Source organism: Phyllopteryx taeniolatus, chromosome 9, assembly GCF_024500385.1.
Source record: "Phyllopteryx taeniolatus isolate TA_2022b chromosome 9, UOR_Ptae_1.2, whole genome shotgun sequence".
Lineage (NCBI taxonomy): Eukaryota > Metazoa > Chordata > Actinopteri > Syngnathiformes > Syngnathidae > Phyllopteryx > Phyllopteryx taeniolatus.
The window spans coordinates 17,991,544-18,011,356 of record NC_084510.1 but is presented as its reverse complement, the minus strand read 5'-3'; the positions used below and the strand labels follow the sequence as shown (position 1 = coordinate 18,011,356).

Sequence of the window (19,813 nt, the reverse complement as noted above, 5' to 3'; positions counted from 1 at the left end):
AACTCACAGCAATTAAAAAAACACACACATTTGACAACGACACAACAGAATTATTTGAATAGTAATATGATTAATTAATATTAAATTCTAACCATTCATTTATTATTATATATATATATAATATATAATGGTACCTTTCAATTATTTACTAACATACATTGATATGCAAGTATATATTCTGTACTTTCTAATCTTGTAATCATAATTATGAGAGAAATCACATGGCAGTAACCAAATATGGACGGACCGTTGGCCTATTTACCACATATCACTTACTACAGTACATTCAAAACACGCAGAATTGTACACATAACAAACACTCACTGTGTGGTAAATGAAGATAAATAATGATAATGGTGCAGTGTTATGAGAATGAATTTGTAATATTGAGAGGTAAAATGTATTTTTTTAAATAAAGCATAGAAATATTTTTTAAAAATGTTATAGTCAAGTATAGTTATTCGAATTCCTGCATGACTTTAAATGCAATATCCAGCAGCCACTGTCATGTATTCATCGTGCAATATCATCCACAGTTCTTATTTGTTGAAATGTTTTGGAATATGACCACCTTATTCTCATAAACATGTTTGTGTAATATAGTAAATGTATTGTTTATTTTTGTGGCATACACACAAATGTTGAGAATGTTCATACCACATTGTCATCGATATTTGGAAAACAACGACAAAAAGTTAAAATGACTAATTGTGGCATATTTATTTAATAGGTGTAGTGCTTCAAATAAGCACCTTCAAATAATCTGACATAACATCAACATACATATGCATATGCTATGCTCTCGGAGTCTACATTTTTGGATAATGTGCTTCCCTAATCCATTTCCATTTTCCCATAGAAATCTATACAAACACACACCTGATAGTCAGATTACTAAACAATCATCTTCATAACAGGAAGCTGCTCTCCCTGTTTCCTGTACAAGCAAACCTCACATCCTTATAGACATGACATTCACATGTAAACAGCCCGAAATGCAGTTGTGGCTCACCGGCAGTGAAGTCAGGCACATTGTTTTTTTGTTTTTTTTAACTTACAGTATGTATTGTGGTTGAAACAAATGAAACCATTCCCAATGGCTCCCTAACAAATTACACAGTAGTCACATATGAATCAGCACAAGTCGGTTAAAACCCTGCAAATGCAATAATCCTTCACTGTGGCCTTAAACAGCAATGTCAGTGGTGGGCTTATTGACAGTCATAACGAGGCTCCACTTTTGACCCCCATTGGTTGGTGCAATCATTGTGTTTTTATACCAAGCCAATAATTCTATCAGTATGTAATGACAGCTGAATTGAATTAAAGTGAATTCAAAGATTTGTTTCCTAATACATGTTTGAAAATCTGCGATTGGCTGGCGGGCAGTTCAGGATGTACCCCGCCTCTCGCCCAGAGCCAGCTGGGATAGGCTCCAGCAGTGCCGCGACCCTAGTGAGGATAAGCGGTACGGAAAATGGGACGGATCGATGTTTGACAAGAATTGCTGAAAATGTGCAAAGACTGAGAACTATATCGTACAGTACTCAGTTGTGGAGCTACTGCGTTAAACTGTTTTTCAACAGTTCACTTTTTTTGACGCTGGTATGAGTCCACCCTCCCTCACGATATGAGAACTTGAACGCCTTCATTCGTACCAGTGATTCTCCTTTGCAGTTGGAAGTTACTTGACATTACTTTACTTTACTACTTTTTCTTTGGTATTTCCCCTTGGTATTTCTGAGAGAAATTGCCATTTCAATTCACCTCCTTTAAGCACAAACCCAAAGAAGAGGTAACCTTTTCATGCTTTCGTGCTTGCTTGTTTGTGTATGATCCTATTATATTCTAACAAGCTGCGAAGACATGGCAACGCAAAGCCTTGCACACAGTCCAGTTGGCTGTGATCCTTTAAACAGAACAGTGAGAATATACCCTCTCTGGGAACAGTCTTCACTCCAAAGAGGAACAGGAAACAGAGGAAGTACTTCCTGCGGCAGCGTGAACAAGTGCAAACCCACCAGTGACGTTGTCATCTTTTTTTGTAGATACTGTATTAACAGCTCCACCACCTCATTTGGCCTGCACACTGTGTGAATACTAGACTAACCTTCCCAATATTATGATGAAACAGTTAACGTTTTGCCTTCAGTTTATGGAATCATCAGCAAGGCTACATTAACAGACAAACCTTTGGAGGAAAAACAAACTTTCTCTGATCATTCTCAACTGGCAAACTAGTATACATAGGAGTTAACCACTGTGTACTGAAACAAAAGAAAAAAAGTGCATGCCATAGCAATAAATGGTGCTACACCCTCTATGTCGTGTGAAAACCTCTAAAAGCCATTTTAGCCACTTGAGCCACTGAGAACTAGAATGCGCTAACACAAATGTTGTCGTTTTTCAGGAGAGTGAGTTGAAGTTTCAATACAATTTGGGGCATTTATAGTATGGTGATTTATATGACAATGATTTATTCTTCTGGGTGCTTCTTTTTACAGAATTTGTGGTTTTCCTTTAGTGTATTTTAAACATTGGTCAAATTTATCATTATTTGATGAATGATTATAAATAACATTAAGGTGGAAAAGGTTCTTGAATTTTTTTAAGATCACAAAAACCTGCCATTTGAACAGGGGTGTGTAGACTTTTTATATTCTACTGTAAGTTGCGTGTCTGTCGAGTCAGCACGCAGCCTTAAAGAATACATCTTAAGCTTTTTGGTGGTTTTACTATTGTTTAAGAAATTAAGAGTCAACATTGTTGGTTATGTATTCAGCACAGTAAAATGTATGTCTTGTATGATCATTTTTATGCTGGTAATTAGTAAATATGCTTTCAGCTACATGCTATTTATGTTAGCATTTACTTAATCAAAATTATTGTACGGTAGTACTGTTTGTAATTGATATATCATTAATTATTGTACTGAGTGGTCAAACCACATTCATTTATTTTGTTGATATTTTTCCAGATAATTTGAGTTAAACTTCAAATTGTTCCATTTCGGAAGAGTTCTACTGTAAGGTTTCCTCTGTGTTGTTTTATGAATAGCTCTCTGATAGTGACAAACAAAAGAGAGGGTTACCATTTCTGTAAAGGCAGTATATTTTTTGCTATTTTTGTTATAACTTTTGTATTGATGCAAGTGTACCTAAAGCATTGATTCTCAACCAGTGTTCCGTGGCACATTAGTGTGGCATGAGAGCTTTTCAGGTGTGCAATAGTAAATTATCAAATGTCACTTAACGGGTCAGAAAATTATTTATTTACAAGAAATTATATATATATATATATATATATATAAAACAATATTTTCTAACAATGTTTTTGTTCATCTATTTATGCCAGCGATGTATAGTGACAAACAGAACAAATAAATTATGGCAGAAAGTATATAATTGACTTGTGACATTTTTGTTTGGTGGTGTGCCGTGAGATTTTTGGAAGGTAAAATATCTGCCTTGGCTAAATAAATGTTGGGAATCACTGGCCTAAAGTGTGTCACACGTGTCAAACAATCAATCAGGGTGGCTTTCAGACAATTAGTTGGTGGTCGGTCTCTCTCCGTGTCTCCTGTTTGCGTCAGGCGAGGAAGGAGCGTGTGTCCTCCTCTCTGCTGCTCGGAGGTTAAACAATAAGAGAGGCTTAAAAAAGGAACTCCATCTTGATATACTCCTTCCTGTCACTGTTTTGCTGTTTTTCACTCAAACTGGAGCAGGGAGGGTGGAAGTAGGATTGGTGCGCCACCTTAAAAGATCATCAGAATGAACCCCTGTGGGCTTACTTTAAAGGGAACATATGATTAAACTTGACTTTATAATGTTTATATAGAAATAATTAGGTCCCTATTGTATCTGTAGAAATTATTTTTATTATTAGGGCCCAAGCAGTGACCTGCGAGATTTCTTCCGATTGACTTCAAACTTGATCAGTACCATCGCAACAGCTGGGACATTAAAAGTTATCAAAAGTTTTTTTGTCCGATATTCTTTATGCCAGTGGGAGCTCTTCAACCGTAGCTTTTCTGAGGTCGCCGAAAACAGAACATGGTGACAGTTCATCAAAGACCTATTTGCGCTACGTAGCACCTACGCCTACGAAACAAGGAAACAAAGAAATGAGGAAACAAGGAAATGAGGAAACGAGGAAACAAGGAAACGAGGAAACAAGGCAACAAGGAAACGAGGAAAAAAGGAAAGGAGGAAGCAAGGAAATGAAACACTGAAACAAGGAAATGAGGAAACAAGGAAACGAGGAAGGTAAGAAGGAAGGAAACAACAAGGAAGGAATCAAGGAAACAAGGAAGGAAAGAAACAAGGGAACAAGGAATGAAGGAAACAAGAAAACAAGGAAGCATTGTTCCTCAAGGGCCTGATTATAGCTGCTCGAAGCTCTAGTTATTAATTATAATTACTTATCCTTTGTGTATTTTCATTGAAGAATGTTCAAGACACCTGGGGCCTCGTGTACAAAAGGTGCGTACGCACAAAAACGTGGCGTACGTTCTTTTTCATGGCAAAGGTCAGATGTATCAATGACCGTGAAAATGTGCGGTGCCTCACACCAACTGCATGGCTGGCGTACGCACGTTTCTACAGCTTTTGGTGCGTCGGCGACACTTAGAGGTGATGCTGGGAAACTGTTATCATAAATCTGCACATCACAAATGCTGATGTGCTTCTATTTGAATTCAAAAGTTTTTTACAACTACCATACATACATTTATGCATTAACCTTTCTCTCATAGGGCTGAGTGTAGGTTACTGTATGAACACATTTGTTGTGAGTTATAAATATAAATGGTATTTACCTTGGGGGTAATCAGTCAGCCACGTCCTCCCATCACCGCTGAGAGAGCAGTGTCACCCACGATTGCAGCGATTCTCTCCTCGAACAGGGTGAGGGCCTCCGTGCCAGTTGTTCCGTCTGTTTTGGCCACACTTTGGCGGTGGCAGCTGTCCTCTGCTTCACATCCACCTTAATGTCTGACCACTTCTTTTTTTTGTGTGTGCTGTTCTGACTCAAGAGCATTGACATCCGCACACACGCTGTGCCACTCACTCCTCTTTCGCTTGTTGTTAACGCCGGAGGACAGCGTGCCAAAAGACGATTTTCTTGCGTGCAACCACTTCATTGAGCAACTTCACATTCAGAAAAAAAAAAATGTCTTCATTACCTTGCTCATTTTCTTTTTTTCTGATCATGCAGAGATCGGGATCTCAGATGCAGGGTTCATTTTAATATGATCTGCATATTTAAATGTAGGCGTGGACAGGGAGGAGTTCAGAATCATCTTTATTTGCCAAGTATGTCCAAAAAACACACAAGGAAATTGTCTCCGGTAGTTGGAGCCGCTCGAGTACGACAACAGACACCTTTGAGACATAAAGACATTGACAAAAAACAGTCACTGAGCAATAAAGGGTTGCTAGTTATCTGGTAATGCTGGTACAATTATTATTATTATTTTTTGACAATTGTGCAAAAAGATGCTCTAGTCCTCTAGCACTTAGAGCAGTTTGAATGACTAATATAGCAATAGTCCAGTGCAATGACAATTGTGCATAGAGCGCCGATACTTCAAGGAGTGTATGCAGTTCAAAGTGACTTGTAGCGGGATAATTTGGGACAATGTCTATTGTGAAAATGTTGCAGATACTGCTCAATCAGTGTGCAAATGGAGCAGATGCTACTCTGGCATGAGTGGCCAGTATTGGTCAACAACAGATATGCAAATAGTGCAGCGTGGCGAGACTACTACAGTGAGTGCGCGAGTAATGTATAATTGGCCCCACATAAATGTGACAACAAACTCAAGACAAAACAAATTGGCAGCATGTTGCAATGGAATTGTAGGTTAGCTGTTTAAGAAGTTGATTGCAAGAGGGAAGAAGCTGTTGGAATGTCTGCTAGTTCTAGTTTGCATTGATCGGTAGCGCCTACGGAGTACGGAAGGAGCTGGAAGAACTGGTAACCGGAATGTGGAGGGTCAGAGAAGATTTTGCACGTTCTTGTCTTCTTTCTGGCACCGTGCAAGTCCTCAAGGATGGGTAGAACGGTACCGACAATCTTTTCAGCAGTTTTGATTGTCCGTTGCAGTCGGAGTTTATAATTTTTTGTAGCAGCACCAAACCAGATTGTGATGGAAGAACACCGGACTGATTCGATGACCGCTGTGTAGAACTGCCTCAGCAGCTCCTGTGACAGGCCGTGCTTTCTCAGAAGCCGCAGGAAGTACATCCTCTGCTGGGCCTTTTTGAGGACGGAGTTGATGTTGATCGCCCACTTCAGAGAGACTGTAATTCCCAGGAACTTGAAGGTCTCGACGGTTCACACAAGGCAGCTGGACAACGTGAGGGGCAGCTGTGGCGAAGGATGCCTCCTGAAGTCCACAATCATCTCTACAGTCTTGAGCTCCAGGTTGTGTCGGCCGCACCACAGCTCCAGCCGCTCCACTTCCTGTCGATATGCAGACTCGTCACCATCTTTGATGAGGCCGATGACTGTGGTGTCATCTGCAAACTTCAGGAGTTTGAGGGCCGGGTGCACTGAGGTGCAGTCGTTTGTGTAGAGAGAGAAGACCAGCGGAGAGAGGACACAACCTTGGGGTGCCCCAGTGCTGATGCTGCGTGTGGATGAGGTGGCCTCCCCCAGTCTCACCTGCTGTGTCCTGCCCGTCAGGAAGCTGTAAATCCACTGGCAGATGGCAGGCGAGACGCTGAGTTGGAGAAGCTTGGAGGAAAGGAGTTCAGTGATGATGGTGTTGAACGCTGAGCTGAAGTCCACAAACAGGATCCTCGCGTAGGTCCCTGCACTGTCGAGGTGTTCTAGGATGAAGTGCGGTCCCATGTTGACGGCATCATCCGCAGACCTGTTCGCTCGGTAGGCAAACTGCAGGGGATGCAGCAGGGGACCTGTGATGCTCTTGAGGTGGTCCAGCACGAGACTTTCAAAGGACTTCATGACCACAGATGTCAAGGCGACAGGCCTGTAGTCATTCAGACCCGAGATTGTAGGTTTCTTGGGGACTGGAATGATGGTGGAGCGTTTGAAACAGGATGGTACTTCGCACAGTTCCAGAGATCTATTGAAGATCTGTGTGAAGACTGGAGCGAGCTGGTCCGCGCAGACTTTGAGGCAGGATGCGGACATGCTGTTAATCTTTTGTTGTTTAAAGTCACAGGTGTGATTGTGGTCGCTGATGTGGCTGTGTGGGTGTGGGGTGTGAAAGTGTCCTTTTCAAATCTGTAGTAGAAGGTATTCAAGTCGTTGGCTAGTGTGCTATTGTTCTCAGCTTGGGGTGATCGTCGCTTGTAATTGGTCAGCGATTGTAATGCATGCCAGACTGATTTAGAGTCGTTAGCGCTAAACTGTTTTTCCAACTTTGATGCATAGTTTCTCTTTGCAATGTTAATTTTTTGAGTCAGCTGGTTTCTAGCTCGATTATACAGTTGTTGGCTACTCCAACCTGCGCTCATTTCCACGTTGAATGGGATGTACAAAGGAAATGTGCTTGGATTCATGCGTATCCATAGATTCATACATCTGGATATTTTTGTGCGTACGACGTTTTCTGGATTTGAGCGTACGCCATGTTTCAGTAGGAAATCTACGCAAGTCTCTGTACATGAGGCCCCAGGGAACTGCTTTAAATTTCAGAAAAAATGCATGTGTCTCCTTTGAGCTTAGCTGGAGAGAAGGAAGCGCCACAAAAAACAACAACAAAAAACAGATGGACTGTTTAAGGTGTACTGTGTAAGTACTGTTTACTGAAATACTGCTGACGTTAACTTACCAAACCATTATGAACCTTAAAAAACAACAGTGTAAATTTAGTTGGCCTTCACAGAAAGAAAACACAGCTGGGAGGTTGTTTGTGCTCTGTCATGTCATGTGTACTATGGCAGTCTTACAAAGGAAAAATGTTTAAAAAAAAAAAAATTAAATAAAAAATAAAAAAAAAAGTCAGATAGACAGCATGACGTACAAGAAAATACCCTTTGTTTTCTGGAAGAACTTGATGTACAGTAGAAGTAATTGTGTTTTTCCTCTACTCTAACAGGCACCAAGCAGTTATGTATGCACACACACCACGGTCCATAAACAAAGCACACAACGTTAATATGAGAATTTATTCATTAGCTTTGACTTTTGGCCAATTACTCATCACAACTGATTTAAGTGACAGTATTTAAGTGAACGTGGCACCGCCATTAATCTCTTGTAAACATGTAATGACAATATTTATTGGCATACAACACATCACACAAGAACAACATTTTACTGTATAAAGTATATAATCCTTTAGATACTCACTGAGGAAGTTTGAATTCTATTCGGATTGCACAGTGGAGTGTGTTTCAAAGGTTTAGTTTGACAAAATGCAGTAAAACAGCTTCATCCATAACAAATAGGAACAGACAGTTTTAGAGGGAAGATGAATCTTGTAAGGACACAATGTGAAGCAAGCGGTCCATTTGGAGCACGCGCGTACCAATCAATAACGGCCATGCCAAAGTGGAGCATGCAAGAGTGACATCAGAACTGCCAAGAGACATCATTTTCTCCTTTGCAACAGCTCAGTCTAATATTCTATCTGCTTTTTATAGTGTTTGTCCTCATTAAGGTCACGACTCACGAGTGAGCTGAAGCCAATCCTAGCTGACTTTGTGCGAGAGGCAAGTCACACCCCGAACTGGTCGTCAGCCAATCGCAGGGCACATATAAACAAACAACCATTCACACTTACAGACAATTTAGTCTTCATTTAGCCTAAGAAGCATGTTTTTAGAATGTGGGAGGAAGTTGAAGTACCCGAAGAAAACCCAAAGTAGCGCATTTTAGGTTCATCCGGAAATTTCACTAACTTTTTGTGAGCAGTGTATGCCACCTGAGAGTCTTATCAATGCACCAAAAAACACGTACCGTAGAGTAGCAAGCAATCATCAAAACCGAACCACTTTTGTTGCCATCCTCTCCAACTCATCATAACACTGCTCACCAACGCCCAGCACAACAACTCGGACACCACTCGGCATACGGGGCTGTTAACGTCGCAGTACATTTCTGAAAAAGTGACATTAAAATTCAAAGAAAAACCCAAAACATACACAGATTTGACCGTTTGATACTGGCTGAAATGAAGTCTAGCGATGTGGAACCCCAGCAATATACTAGAAGTTCACTGACCCCCATGTGTCCAAAAAGTGTGTCGTTTCAAGACCAGTACTGTGTAAGTAATTAGTTCATATAAAAGAAAGGACCCCCGGAGGTCTGACGTGCAGAATCAGGCTTGATGTCAAAGAATACTTAGAGGACTCGTTGCTGCATCTGTTCACAGCAGGCAGCGAGCATGCTGGGCACTTTCCAGCAAACACAACCACATGTCACTTGAATTCCTTTTTTCTTCAGCTCCCCTTTGCACACGAGCGCAAATGACGAGGCCGTTAGGAGCGTCCATGCGGTGTCAACACTGACCGGCTAATGTCTTGGAAGAGGAAGGAAGGGGGGGGGGGGGGGCACCACTGCATATACGCCACGCTGGAGACTTCACACACAGCTCCACACCTCTCACATGGACATGAAACATGCTGTGGCATTTCTAACACTTTTTTTTCAAAGTTACTCTTCCATTGCATTCATTCATATCTATTCTTTTAGGGTGGGAAGTGCAAGCAATCCATGTTAAAGATGCACCAAAGAGGCCAAAAAATATCTCGTAAATTTCACACGCCACAGAGAAGAGTGTTTTTAATAAGCCTGCCAAAATTGAATGAATTAAAAAAAAAAAAAAATCAGCATGTATGTAAAATAAGGCTCTGAAATCATGAAAAATAAGGCTCGCCCTCGAGCTGCAGGATTGTGTGCTGTGTGGGTGTGTTCCAGTGAATGACAATCAAATATGTTCACTCGTACGCTGTGTGCTGCTGTGGTTACGGTTGCTTAATAAACAGTTAACTTTCCCATGTTTCTGTTGTGTGGGGAGACCCACATACACCAACTCAGAGGGAGGCGCTGACGTATTAAAAGACCCCATCCCGGTTAATCAAGCCTCTTAGCTCTTTAGCTCGCGGGCTAGCGAACATAATAAACAGTTAACTTTCCCATAAGTGTCTCGGTTGTGTGGATCTACACGCGGCGCATGAAGCAAGGCTGCGGAGTATTGGGCGGAGCCAACGCCGGTCCACAAGCCCACTAGCAGCTAATATGTACTAGCCTAGCCGCTAGTAGCAGGCCACTTTGCAGTGGATTTGTCTAACTTGCCGTCGGCTGGCTGCATGAGCTGCACGCGAGTCACCGCAACAGAGACACTAGCCCCAATAATACAAAACACTTCAGGGAAGATGCAATTTTCGGTTTGCAGGCATAACTTGATGGCTAAAAGCAGGATCTAGTGGTGCTAGAAATAGGCCATGATATTATTACTGAGTAATTAAGCAATTCCGACGAATAGCCACACACGGCATTTGTTACTTGTATAGTGCTGTTCCCTGATGGTGATGTCAGAGTGACCCCGTTTTAGCCCCGCCCAAAAAAAAGAGTTTTAAGATATATCTCAACAATTCAGTAATAAATTCAGTTCAATTCAGAACTGTGAGGTAGACACTCTAACCAGTCGTCCACCATGCCGCCATTGTGGGACTAATAAAGGATTATTCTCTTTCTATTTTAAAACAAAATCTGTAAAATTGAATGTCTCAAAGGATGTAAAAGGAAGAAATATTGCTTTAAAGTTACACAAAATTTAAAACCTGAAGAACATAAATTGACCATCGGAGTCATCGGTTTGTGTCAAAGTTAATGCAGAATGTTTTGTGGCATGTCGTGTGAGGCACATCTGCAACTTGAATCACCAATATTATATTACACATTCACCATTTAAGTTAAAGGGGACATATTATGAAAACAGACTTTTGCATTGCCTGTATACACATAGTTGGGTCTTTGGAGCGCCTGGCCACACATCAAGTGTAAAATTAAATAATGGTGTAAATCGTTGACAACAGGTCAAGCTCCACCCCGGTCGTAATGGTAATGAAACTGGTTAACTTACTCTTACACTTATAAGAATGTAAAAACATCAGCTACGCATTTAATAAAGGTTTTAAAGTTTGACCTTGGAACAGTTTTATTTACTTTCCACCATTTCTTATTGGACTACAAAATGCAGACTGTATTATTAATGGACTTGAAATGCACTGAGGATGAAGTAATTTTTTGCATTGTGTATCATGGTTTCAAGTGTGTTTGATAATTTGGACAACCTGATTTGTTGCATTAAGTTGTGTTCACACATAATTCTAGTGAATGAATAGCTTTGATGAATCCTTCTTCAACTTTAGCTCTTCAATTCAGTTCAATAACCCATGAGACATGATCTATAAATGGTCATAAATTGCTATATTTTAATGTAGAGCAATAATAAAAAGGTGTCACTGTAAATGTTAAATTTCACTATGGGACAATAACGTAAACACATTACCTGTTAAAAATATGTTGTTTAACTGATTTTAAGGACACTTTGGTCATGGTTCACGCTCAAACAAGGCCCTCAACGGTGGGGGTTTTTTAATTGAGCCTGAGGGCATTTTTACGATGCTGCACTTTAATGGCCCGAACAGGAAGTGAACTTAACAAACTGAAAGTGGAAATCAAAGCCGTCAATTGTTAACCTTAGGGAAGTTACCTGAGCAACCTGTATCAACACAGAGAACAAAAGCAATTTTATAAAGCAGCCAATTGAAGACAAAAATACATTATGAGGTTTTTGGATTCCTCTTCGAATTGCATGCCATGAACATAAAAACAAGTGGAGCGTATACTGAGAGTGTCATTAGGGATAATAGGTCATTAAAACTCAACTGGTTAAATCAAGCATATTGAGGCAACAAACACATTTACACAAGCGCCCCGGGATATTAAGAGATGGTCTCTTAAAGGAAGCCAATAGTTTTGATATCAGGTTTGAGTATATTTGTAAGGGACTCAACAGTCATACGCAGTTTTCAAGATACTTCATTCAAGTCAGACGCCCCAAAAAGTCATACAATTTGGGTTTCTATCAAATTTTCTGGAAAAATATGTTTCTGTAAAAGATTATCTCCACAAGTGTTTTTTGCTTTTTCTGTGTTATGGGATGCTGCCGCAGGTTTTTGTGATGAGGTATGGTGCTCTTTTGGTGATAAGAAGTGTTGTGTTTGCACCAAACATACCTTTTGCAATTATAGCCAAAAAGTTCAACCTTGTTTTTATTGTCCCATGACAAAATCTCCCAAACTGATGTGGGAAAATATGTGGTGGTGCCACTCATCCTCACTATATTAATATTTAATAGTCATCAGAACAGAGTCAATATGACATGTGCCAACGCACCTGGCGCTGCCAAAACATGATTAAATTAACAGTGTAAAAATGACCACGGTACATATACCAGCGGACATTGCGTCTCGAGAGGCTTCTGTATGCTGACAGTCTTTTTTTTTTTTTTTTTTTCCATTAAGAAAACAGCAGGAAGTCTTGGTTGGATTAAAGTGACATGTCCCTACGCTGACATCATTTCTCAGTGTGGTGGCGCTATGATAGGCAGGGTGGGGAGGGAATGTGTCACTATGACCCCCACCCCTACATAAAAGTTAATAGATGCACTAAAGTGGCCAGTCAGCAGGCCGCTTTTTGAGTGCATGGCAGACTGTCACCTCTGTATCAGTTCGTTTATGGGTGAGAGTGTAGTGGCTGCAAAGTGCCATTTCTATTGTGTTGTATGATGAAGTTGAATAGCAGGCAATTCTTTTTTTGTTTTTTTGAGACAATCACACACAAAAAAAAGTGAGAGGTGCACCATTTGTGATTCGAGCCACATCTAACATCACAGTAGCCATCTAATTGTTCCCCGACTGGCAGTGTAAAACCATCAAAGCTAATGCATCATCCATCCATCCATCCATCCATGCATTTTCTGAGCCGCTTCTCCTCACTAGGGTTGCGGGCGTGCTGGAGCCTATCTCAGCTATCATCGGGCAGGAGGCGGGGTACACCCTGAACTGGTTGCCAGCCAATCGCAGGACACATATTAACGAACAACCATTCCCACTCACATTCACACCTACGGGCAATTTAGAGTCTTCAATTAACCTACCATGCATGTTTTTGGGATGTGGGAGGAAACCGGAGTGCCCGGAGAAAACCCACGCAGGCACAGGGAGAACATGCAAACTCCACACAGGCGGGGCCGGGGATTGAACCCTGGTCCTCAGAACTGTGAGGCAGACGCTCTAACCAGTGGCTCACCGTGCCGCCGACCTTTCTAGAGGAAAGGAACTAACTTCCAGAAAAGAAGTTCTTGAGCCAGACTTGAACCCAGTAGCAGAAAACTCCTAAGTCATCTAAGTCGACTCCAAAATGGACTCAGTGTGCAGGTGTGATCTTACCTGCTGGTGCTGGAGGAGCAGCTGGAACTGGCACAGGTGCTGGAACTGGACTGGGGGTCAGGATGGAGCAGGAATTGGATTCAGACCAGGTGGAGCAGGCACTGGATTCGGTCCTGGTGGCGGAGGCTTTGGACAAGGTGGTGCAGGAGGTTGGTGTTGTTGGTTTTATTAGAAAACAAAAAGAAAGTATCGACATTCACTCTGCCTCTTAAAACCCTATCACCCGACTGGCTTTGTCAGTCAAGGACCAGGAGGGCTCCACCCCGGCACCTAGAGTCCAGGCAGTGGAGTGGGAGGTGTGCCTGCAGGTTTTGGGGCTGGTATGACAAATGTATAGTTTATATGGTGCAATTTTCTAAGCAATATCACTCAAAAGTTCTTTTGGTGTCCTCATCAGTATCACGGAATCATCGTGAAAATGTAGTAGAACGAAACTGAGGTCTTATTATAAGTGGCCAAACACGCACACTTACCAGTACAATGTCTCTTAAAATATGTTTCCTTCATTTTATACCCATTTTTATTTCCCATTGCATGTAAAGAATTTTGGTATGTCTGACAAACTCACTCTGCTTGCTTCAGTGTGTGTAATACGTGGTTAACTGACACCAAAACACATTTTTGCATTTTCTTATTGTCAACAACTTATTTGATAAAACATTTATCATCTATATTACATTTGCATAATCATATTGAGCATTTTACATATGCACTTGAAATTGTTTTCCATGGGGTAACTGCCCCTTCAAGAAACCCTCTGATTTTTTTAGTGACATCACGAACAGAATTTTCTACAATGGAGGCTCAAAACGGGGGATATCCATCCATCCATCCATTTTCCTCACTAGGGTCGCGGGCGTGCTGGAGCCTATCCCAGCTATCTTCGGGCAAGAGGCGGGGTACACCCTGAACTGGTCGACAGCCAATGTCAGGGCACATATAGACAAACAGCCATTCACACTCACATTCACACCTACGGGCAATTTAGAGTCTTCATCATAATGTGTGTAGTTGGATGTTGTCAAGCTTAAGATGCTTACTTCATCATGGTGAAATATTAAGAAGAAAAACCTTTCAGATATTTAAAATATATTTGTTATACATTACAGTCAGCTTGTTAACTGAATAAGGTTACTAGGTGAGGGACTCCCATGTGCTCATTAATTACTAACATTAGCCCAAAATGCCCACCCAGTTGTTGTCCACCTTGTCAGCAAACTCAAACAGTTTGCTGTTTGCATGTACACTGTCTGCTTGTAGTTACTTATAAAATAAATAAATAAATACAAATAAAAATAGTGTGGGAGCTTTACCAATATGCATTTCTAACAGCATAACATCTACTTAACAAAACAAATATTAAGCTCAATGGAAAATCTCAACTTTTTGGGGTAAATTGTGGAAGCCACAAAGGCACGTTATGATGATTTTGACTATCATTGTCATATCCTACTGAGTTTAATTCCATGTACTGTAAATGCTCCCGTTTTAAACCACTGCAGTACTGTAAACAACTTTTTGATAGCAGCAGCATCTAGTGGCTGTCGCTTTAATAGTCACACACTCACTGGCCTCATCAGGAACACTTACACCATCTACACATCCATTTTCTCTAACACTTGCCATCATTTGGGTTGTGGGTGCGCTGGAGCCGATCCGAGCTGACTCTAGGCGAGAGGAGAGGTATGCCCAGGATTGGTCGCAAGTCAATCACAGGGCACATAGACAAATAACCATTCACATTCACATTGACTTGCTGTACTGACAATTTAATGTTAATGTGAGAGGAAGCTGGAGTAGCCTGAGAAATCATGGGGAAAACATGCAAATTCAGGATTTCGACCCAGAATCTCAGAAATCCACACTTGATCATCGTAACAACAAAGATCTTGCCTTTACAAAGATGGGAAAGGTAAGTTCTGATTGAAGCACTGATTTAATTTTTCACTGTGATTATAATTCACCATGATGTGCAACTATTCTTTATTATTTGTCTATCAAGGCACAGCTCTTGTATTGGAACTTACAGAGTGGATTTGAGGTCTTCCTCTATTTGTGTTCTCCCAAATGAACCAAATCACAATCATGTCAAACCTGTCTATTTATTACATACTTAAACCACAGAGGTGTAATATTTCACAATAGCCCTGCAAGGCCTGAGGGGTAAAGTGTGCCAAATATCATTGCGGGTGATACAGTTGCTTCCTCATGTGTGTCCTTGTTGTGAATTTCCTATAAGAAATAAGCTTTTTTCCCCCTTTTCCTACACACAGGTATCAGGTGGCATTCCTATAGAAGGACAGCATGTCGTCCAGACTTTGGGAGGGACTCTGAGGTGGCTGCTGAGCCTGGTCAGACTGACTTGGTTGAGGAGGTGCCTCAGGCTGGCTGGGCTCTGTGGGTTTGGGTGGCAGGTGGGGCTGGTTGGGCACAGTGGGTTGGTGGGGCACCTGTGGCTGGAACTGGCTCGGCATTGGGGATGGACACTGAGGGGGATACTGGTTTTGGTAGTGTAGGGGAAAGTGAGGAAATGGGTAAGCTGGGTGGATAAAGTGTGGAGGAGCAAATGGAGGGTAAAAAGGAGGAAGGGGGTACTGGAGGTTGGCGGGGGGAGCTGGAGGGCGACATGGGGGCGGAGGCTGTGGCTGGGTTGGAGGATTTTGTGGTGGCGAAGGATATGGAGGGGCAGCTGTGGGGGGAGGGCGTGGATCATCATCCTGGCTTTCAGTGCTCCCACTTGGGACTTGTGCCCACGTGAAAGACATTTGGGGATTTTTCTTCTCTGGTATTTGAGTCTTTGCGGGTCTTGGGCGCTTCTGGTCGGTAAAGTATGCAGAGGGAGGTGCAAACTCCGAATCTCGCTCTGACTGGCGCCGGCTTTTCCACTCACTAAACATGGACTCTTGAATACAAAAAAAAAAAAAAAAGTTGGAAGAACGTGAATTGAAATGTCAGGAGGCAAAATCTCTAATAACTTTTATATGACTGTTTCTGATGGTCTTTTTTTTTTTTTCCAAACCAGCAGAATACTTTTCACAGCAGGGGCTCGAGAGTTGTTAATTATAAATAAATAGTATGCCCTTTCCACAGAAAAAGGCACATTTTTCTATGCGTTTTAGCTATTTGTTCACATGCAAAAGTTGTTTTTTTGTTTTGGAAAACTGTCTTCAATGTTCGTGTGTCAAGGGGAAAACTGACACTTTGTGGTTTATATAATTTGAAACTAGCAACATTTCCTCAGGTATCTAAACATTATTTGTAGAACATGTCAAATAATGTCATCACTTTACCCGTGTATAAATTTTGAGCAATGATGCAAGCGCGACAAGCCAACACACACAGATGATTAAAGAAAATATATTCATTCATGTTGTCTCTCGAGCACTGACTTTAAATATACATGAGAATGATGGCAACATAATGCACAATTAAGTCAGCTGACATTGATTCTGATTAGCCAAAACGTACTTGAGACAAATGTTTCAATGTGAATAAAGATCTTTTTTTTTTTTTTTTTTTAAACTGTTGTGTGTGCGTGCACGTGGACCTTTTTTTTTTTTTTTTTTAAATATAAAAGTATTTTGTTCTTAACCATAACTTGGTTTCCATGACTCCTTTACATTTTTATTGTTCATGATAATCTACTTTCAGAACCAACTAAAGGACTTGATGCCTTGTGACAGCTCTAGGTGAGTGTCTTTGGACGCTGTAATGCAACAAGAGCAATACGCAAATGTACCTTTGCCTCTGTCCCACTCTCGGACATGAGGGACTCCAGGTTTGGTGTCCCTTCTTTCCTGAATCTCCACTTCCACCTTCTTCACTCTGCTGACCTCTGGTGGATCCCTGGGTTGAGGCGAGGGCACCAGCACGTCCTCGTCTACAAATTCACCATAATCACACAAGCAGACGTTTTACCAAATGAAACAACCAAATCGGAATTTGACATTGTGGTGGATTGTAACCTTTATTCTCCTCCTCAAGCTGCTCTTCCTCTACAATACCGCCCTTGGCCTTCAGCTTCCTCTGCTTTATTTTGGCCAGCCGTGCCTGCAGAATGTCCTTCTTCTTCTCTTTCAGTCGCTCTCTCTTGCTCCGCTGGTCGGTCGTCTGAAAGATGGGACATCATGTTTTTCAATGGAGCATACTAGGTTTTTTTTCTTACTCAACTGGCATTTTGCAGGCAGGGTAAAGGCATTACAGGAGGAGGGGGAGGGGGGGGGGGGGGTGTCAATGCATACTGTGAATATTTTATAAAAATGTAATGTAATTTTAGAAAATTGCATACTAATGTATCTGCAGGTCTAAAGTGGTCAAATGTATGACTAAGACAACTCATTCATAATTGAGGCCTTTAATAATAACGTCACAAAATAACTTTTGTATTACCCGCTCTGTTGCTCCCTTTCTCAGTTTTTGGGACATAATGTACAGTGCAAGCTTTATAGATGCCAAGTCTGTTATGCAGGTCGTGCGTTTGTGATAACAATGTCTACCATGGCACATGCTACCAGTTTTAGTAAAAATAATTACAGCCACTGTGTGGGTAGCCTACCACTTTTTTTTTCATAGTGTAATGTTTTTTTTACATTACACATTGATACATTAGTTATAAAATGCACACATCCATGATGAGCGGCTCACCTGATCCCTGAGCATGTCCAGAGTCTCCCTCTGCTTTCTGCGGTGCTCCTCGTCGTGAGAGAAGGCAAAGTAGCCCACGCCAAGCTCCCGAGCCTCTGCAAGATGACACAAAAGCACCGAAGTGAAGACAAGGACTTGCGCCCCCCACCAGAGGAGCCCCAACAAGAACTAACCTTGAGCCCTGATGTCCTCGTAGTGGATGGGTCCAACTGGCTTCTTCATGGCTTCCTCTTCTTCTCGTTCCCACTCTTGTCTTTGCAGCTCTCTGCGCATGTCCTCTGACAGCAAGTCAGCGGAGACTTTTCTACATACAACAAACACATACTCAACTCACAATCCACTGCCTATTAAAATATTTTACCCATTTGATTACCCATTTCCCTTGAATTCGTGGTCCATTTTCATAAAATCTGGCAAGTCTTTCTTCATACACCTTCGAGATCGTCCCAAAGCATCCACAAAGTCCACCCTTCATAAAAATAAAGTACAACATTTCGTTTTGATGACTTACCTGATCATCAGTACAATAATGGAAGCAAACTCATGGTCAAACACATAAATGAATATCACCATTCTTCATCTGGGTTCTGAGGAGGAGGCATAGGGGACAACCTGCCCGTTTCCTCCTCCTCACTGCCAGTGTCCTTCTGTAAGTGCGTCTCTCTTCTTTTGTCAAGAATCTTCTGTGCAAAGTCCACTAGGAACAACCCCTCAGTTTCTTCATCTGACAACAAGTTAAATATCATTTTCAACAAAGCATCATTTTAAACCAGATATAGGTTGCGCGTCATTCATAATCGACCTGGAAAGTTTCCTTTTGTCATCTCTTCGTACAGTTTGGCTTTCTCCTCCAGCTTGCTCCTGATAAGAAAATAATTACATATATGATGGTTTCAGTGCTGTATCGTGACTTCAGTACTGATAACTTACTTTGCATTATCCAAGCTTCTCTGCTCCTCAGCCAGCTGCTCCGCATCTTTCTCAGCTCTTGCCGAAATGCCAGAGTTTTGCTTGACCCAGACATTTGGTTTCTAGACAGGGGATACGGCAGCAACTTCAGTAGACAGCCCGTTTTAACATGGCAAAGTTTAAATTTACATTTAACCAACCTTAACTTTGGGTTTTGGTTTGTGTCCAGTGCTAGCACTTTCTTGTCCAAGTCGCTGCTGTTTGAATTGTTCCTGCTTTCTGTACAGCTCAGCTTTAAGGTCCACCAGCTATGAGGAACCATACGCGTTCAATAATCAAATTAAGACTTTCTGACGCTACTTTAACTAGTGCAATTTAATTGTTACCCAACTAGCATGTTTGCTAACATGAGCTGGGTTTCTCGCGTCGTTAATCGTCGTGCGACATCGATAGTATGCATACTAAAAGCACAACTTACCGAAGAGGCAGTCACGTCAAATGGTCTTTTTTTATCCATTTTAAAATCTTTTCGCCATCAAATTTGGAGAGATTTGTCGTAACTAACGTATAAAATTATCTTTGATCTTCTTCTACGGTTTTTTTAGCTGGTAAATTTTATATTACCGCCAACTAGTGGTAATGCCGATCGACTGCCCCAACCTTTTTACTTGACATTTAGAACCGATTTTGTCAATTCAAAAATGGAAGTTACAAAATGACATGTGTTAAGAGTAGTTAATGCATTCTATATTGTATTATTCAGAATTACAAATACCGATTTAAGAATGTAAAATTGTAGTTTCGTTTTAGTAACAATTCTATTTTAT

The 19,813-nt window shown here is 41.3% G+C and overlaps 1 protein-coding gene across 1 annotated transcript; it reads right to left on the bottom strand.

The window, feature by feature from the left end:
- Window positions 1-15,516: 15,516 nt before the first annotated feature.
- On the bottom strand, window positions 15,517-19,631 carry ccdc174 (coiled-coil domain containing 174). The gene is made up of 11 exons (XM_061785964.1): window positions 19,465-19,631; window positions 19,187-19,294; window positions 19,008-19,108; window positions 18,880-18,938; window positions 18,648-18,801; window positions 18,451-18,546; window positions 18,251-18,381; window positions 18,078-18,172; window positions 17,399-17,543; window positions 17,173-17,313; window positions 15,517-16,335 (listed from the first exon to the last, which is right to left on the bottom strand). Exons 1-11 carry the CDS (start codon window positions 19,501-19,503, stop codon window positions 15,710-15,712), a joined length of 1,695 nt encoding a protein of 564 aa, XP_061641948.1. The 5' UTR covers window positions 19,504-19,631; the 3' UTR covers window positions 15,517-15,709.
- Window positions 19,632-19,813: the final 182 nt, after the last annotated feature.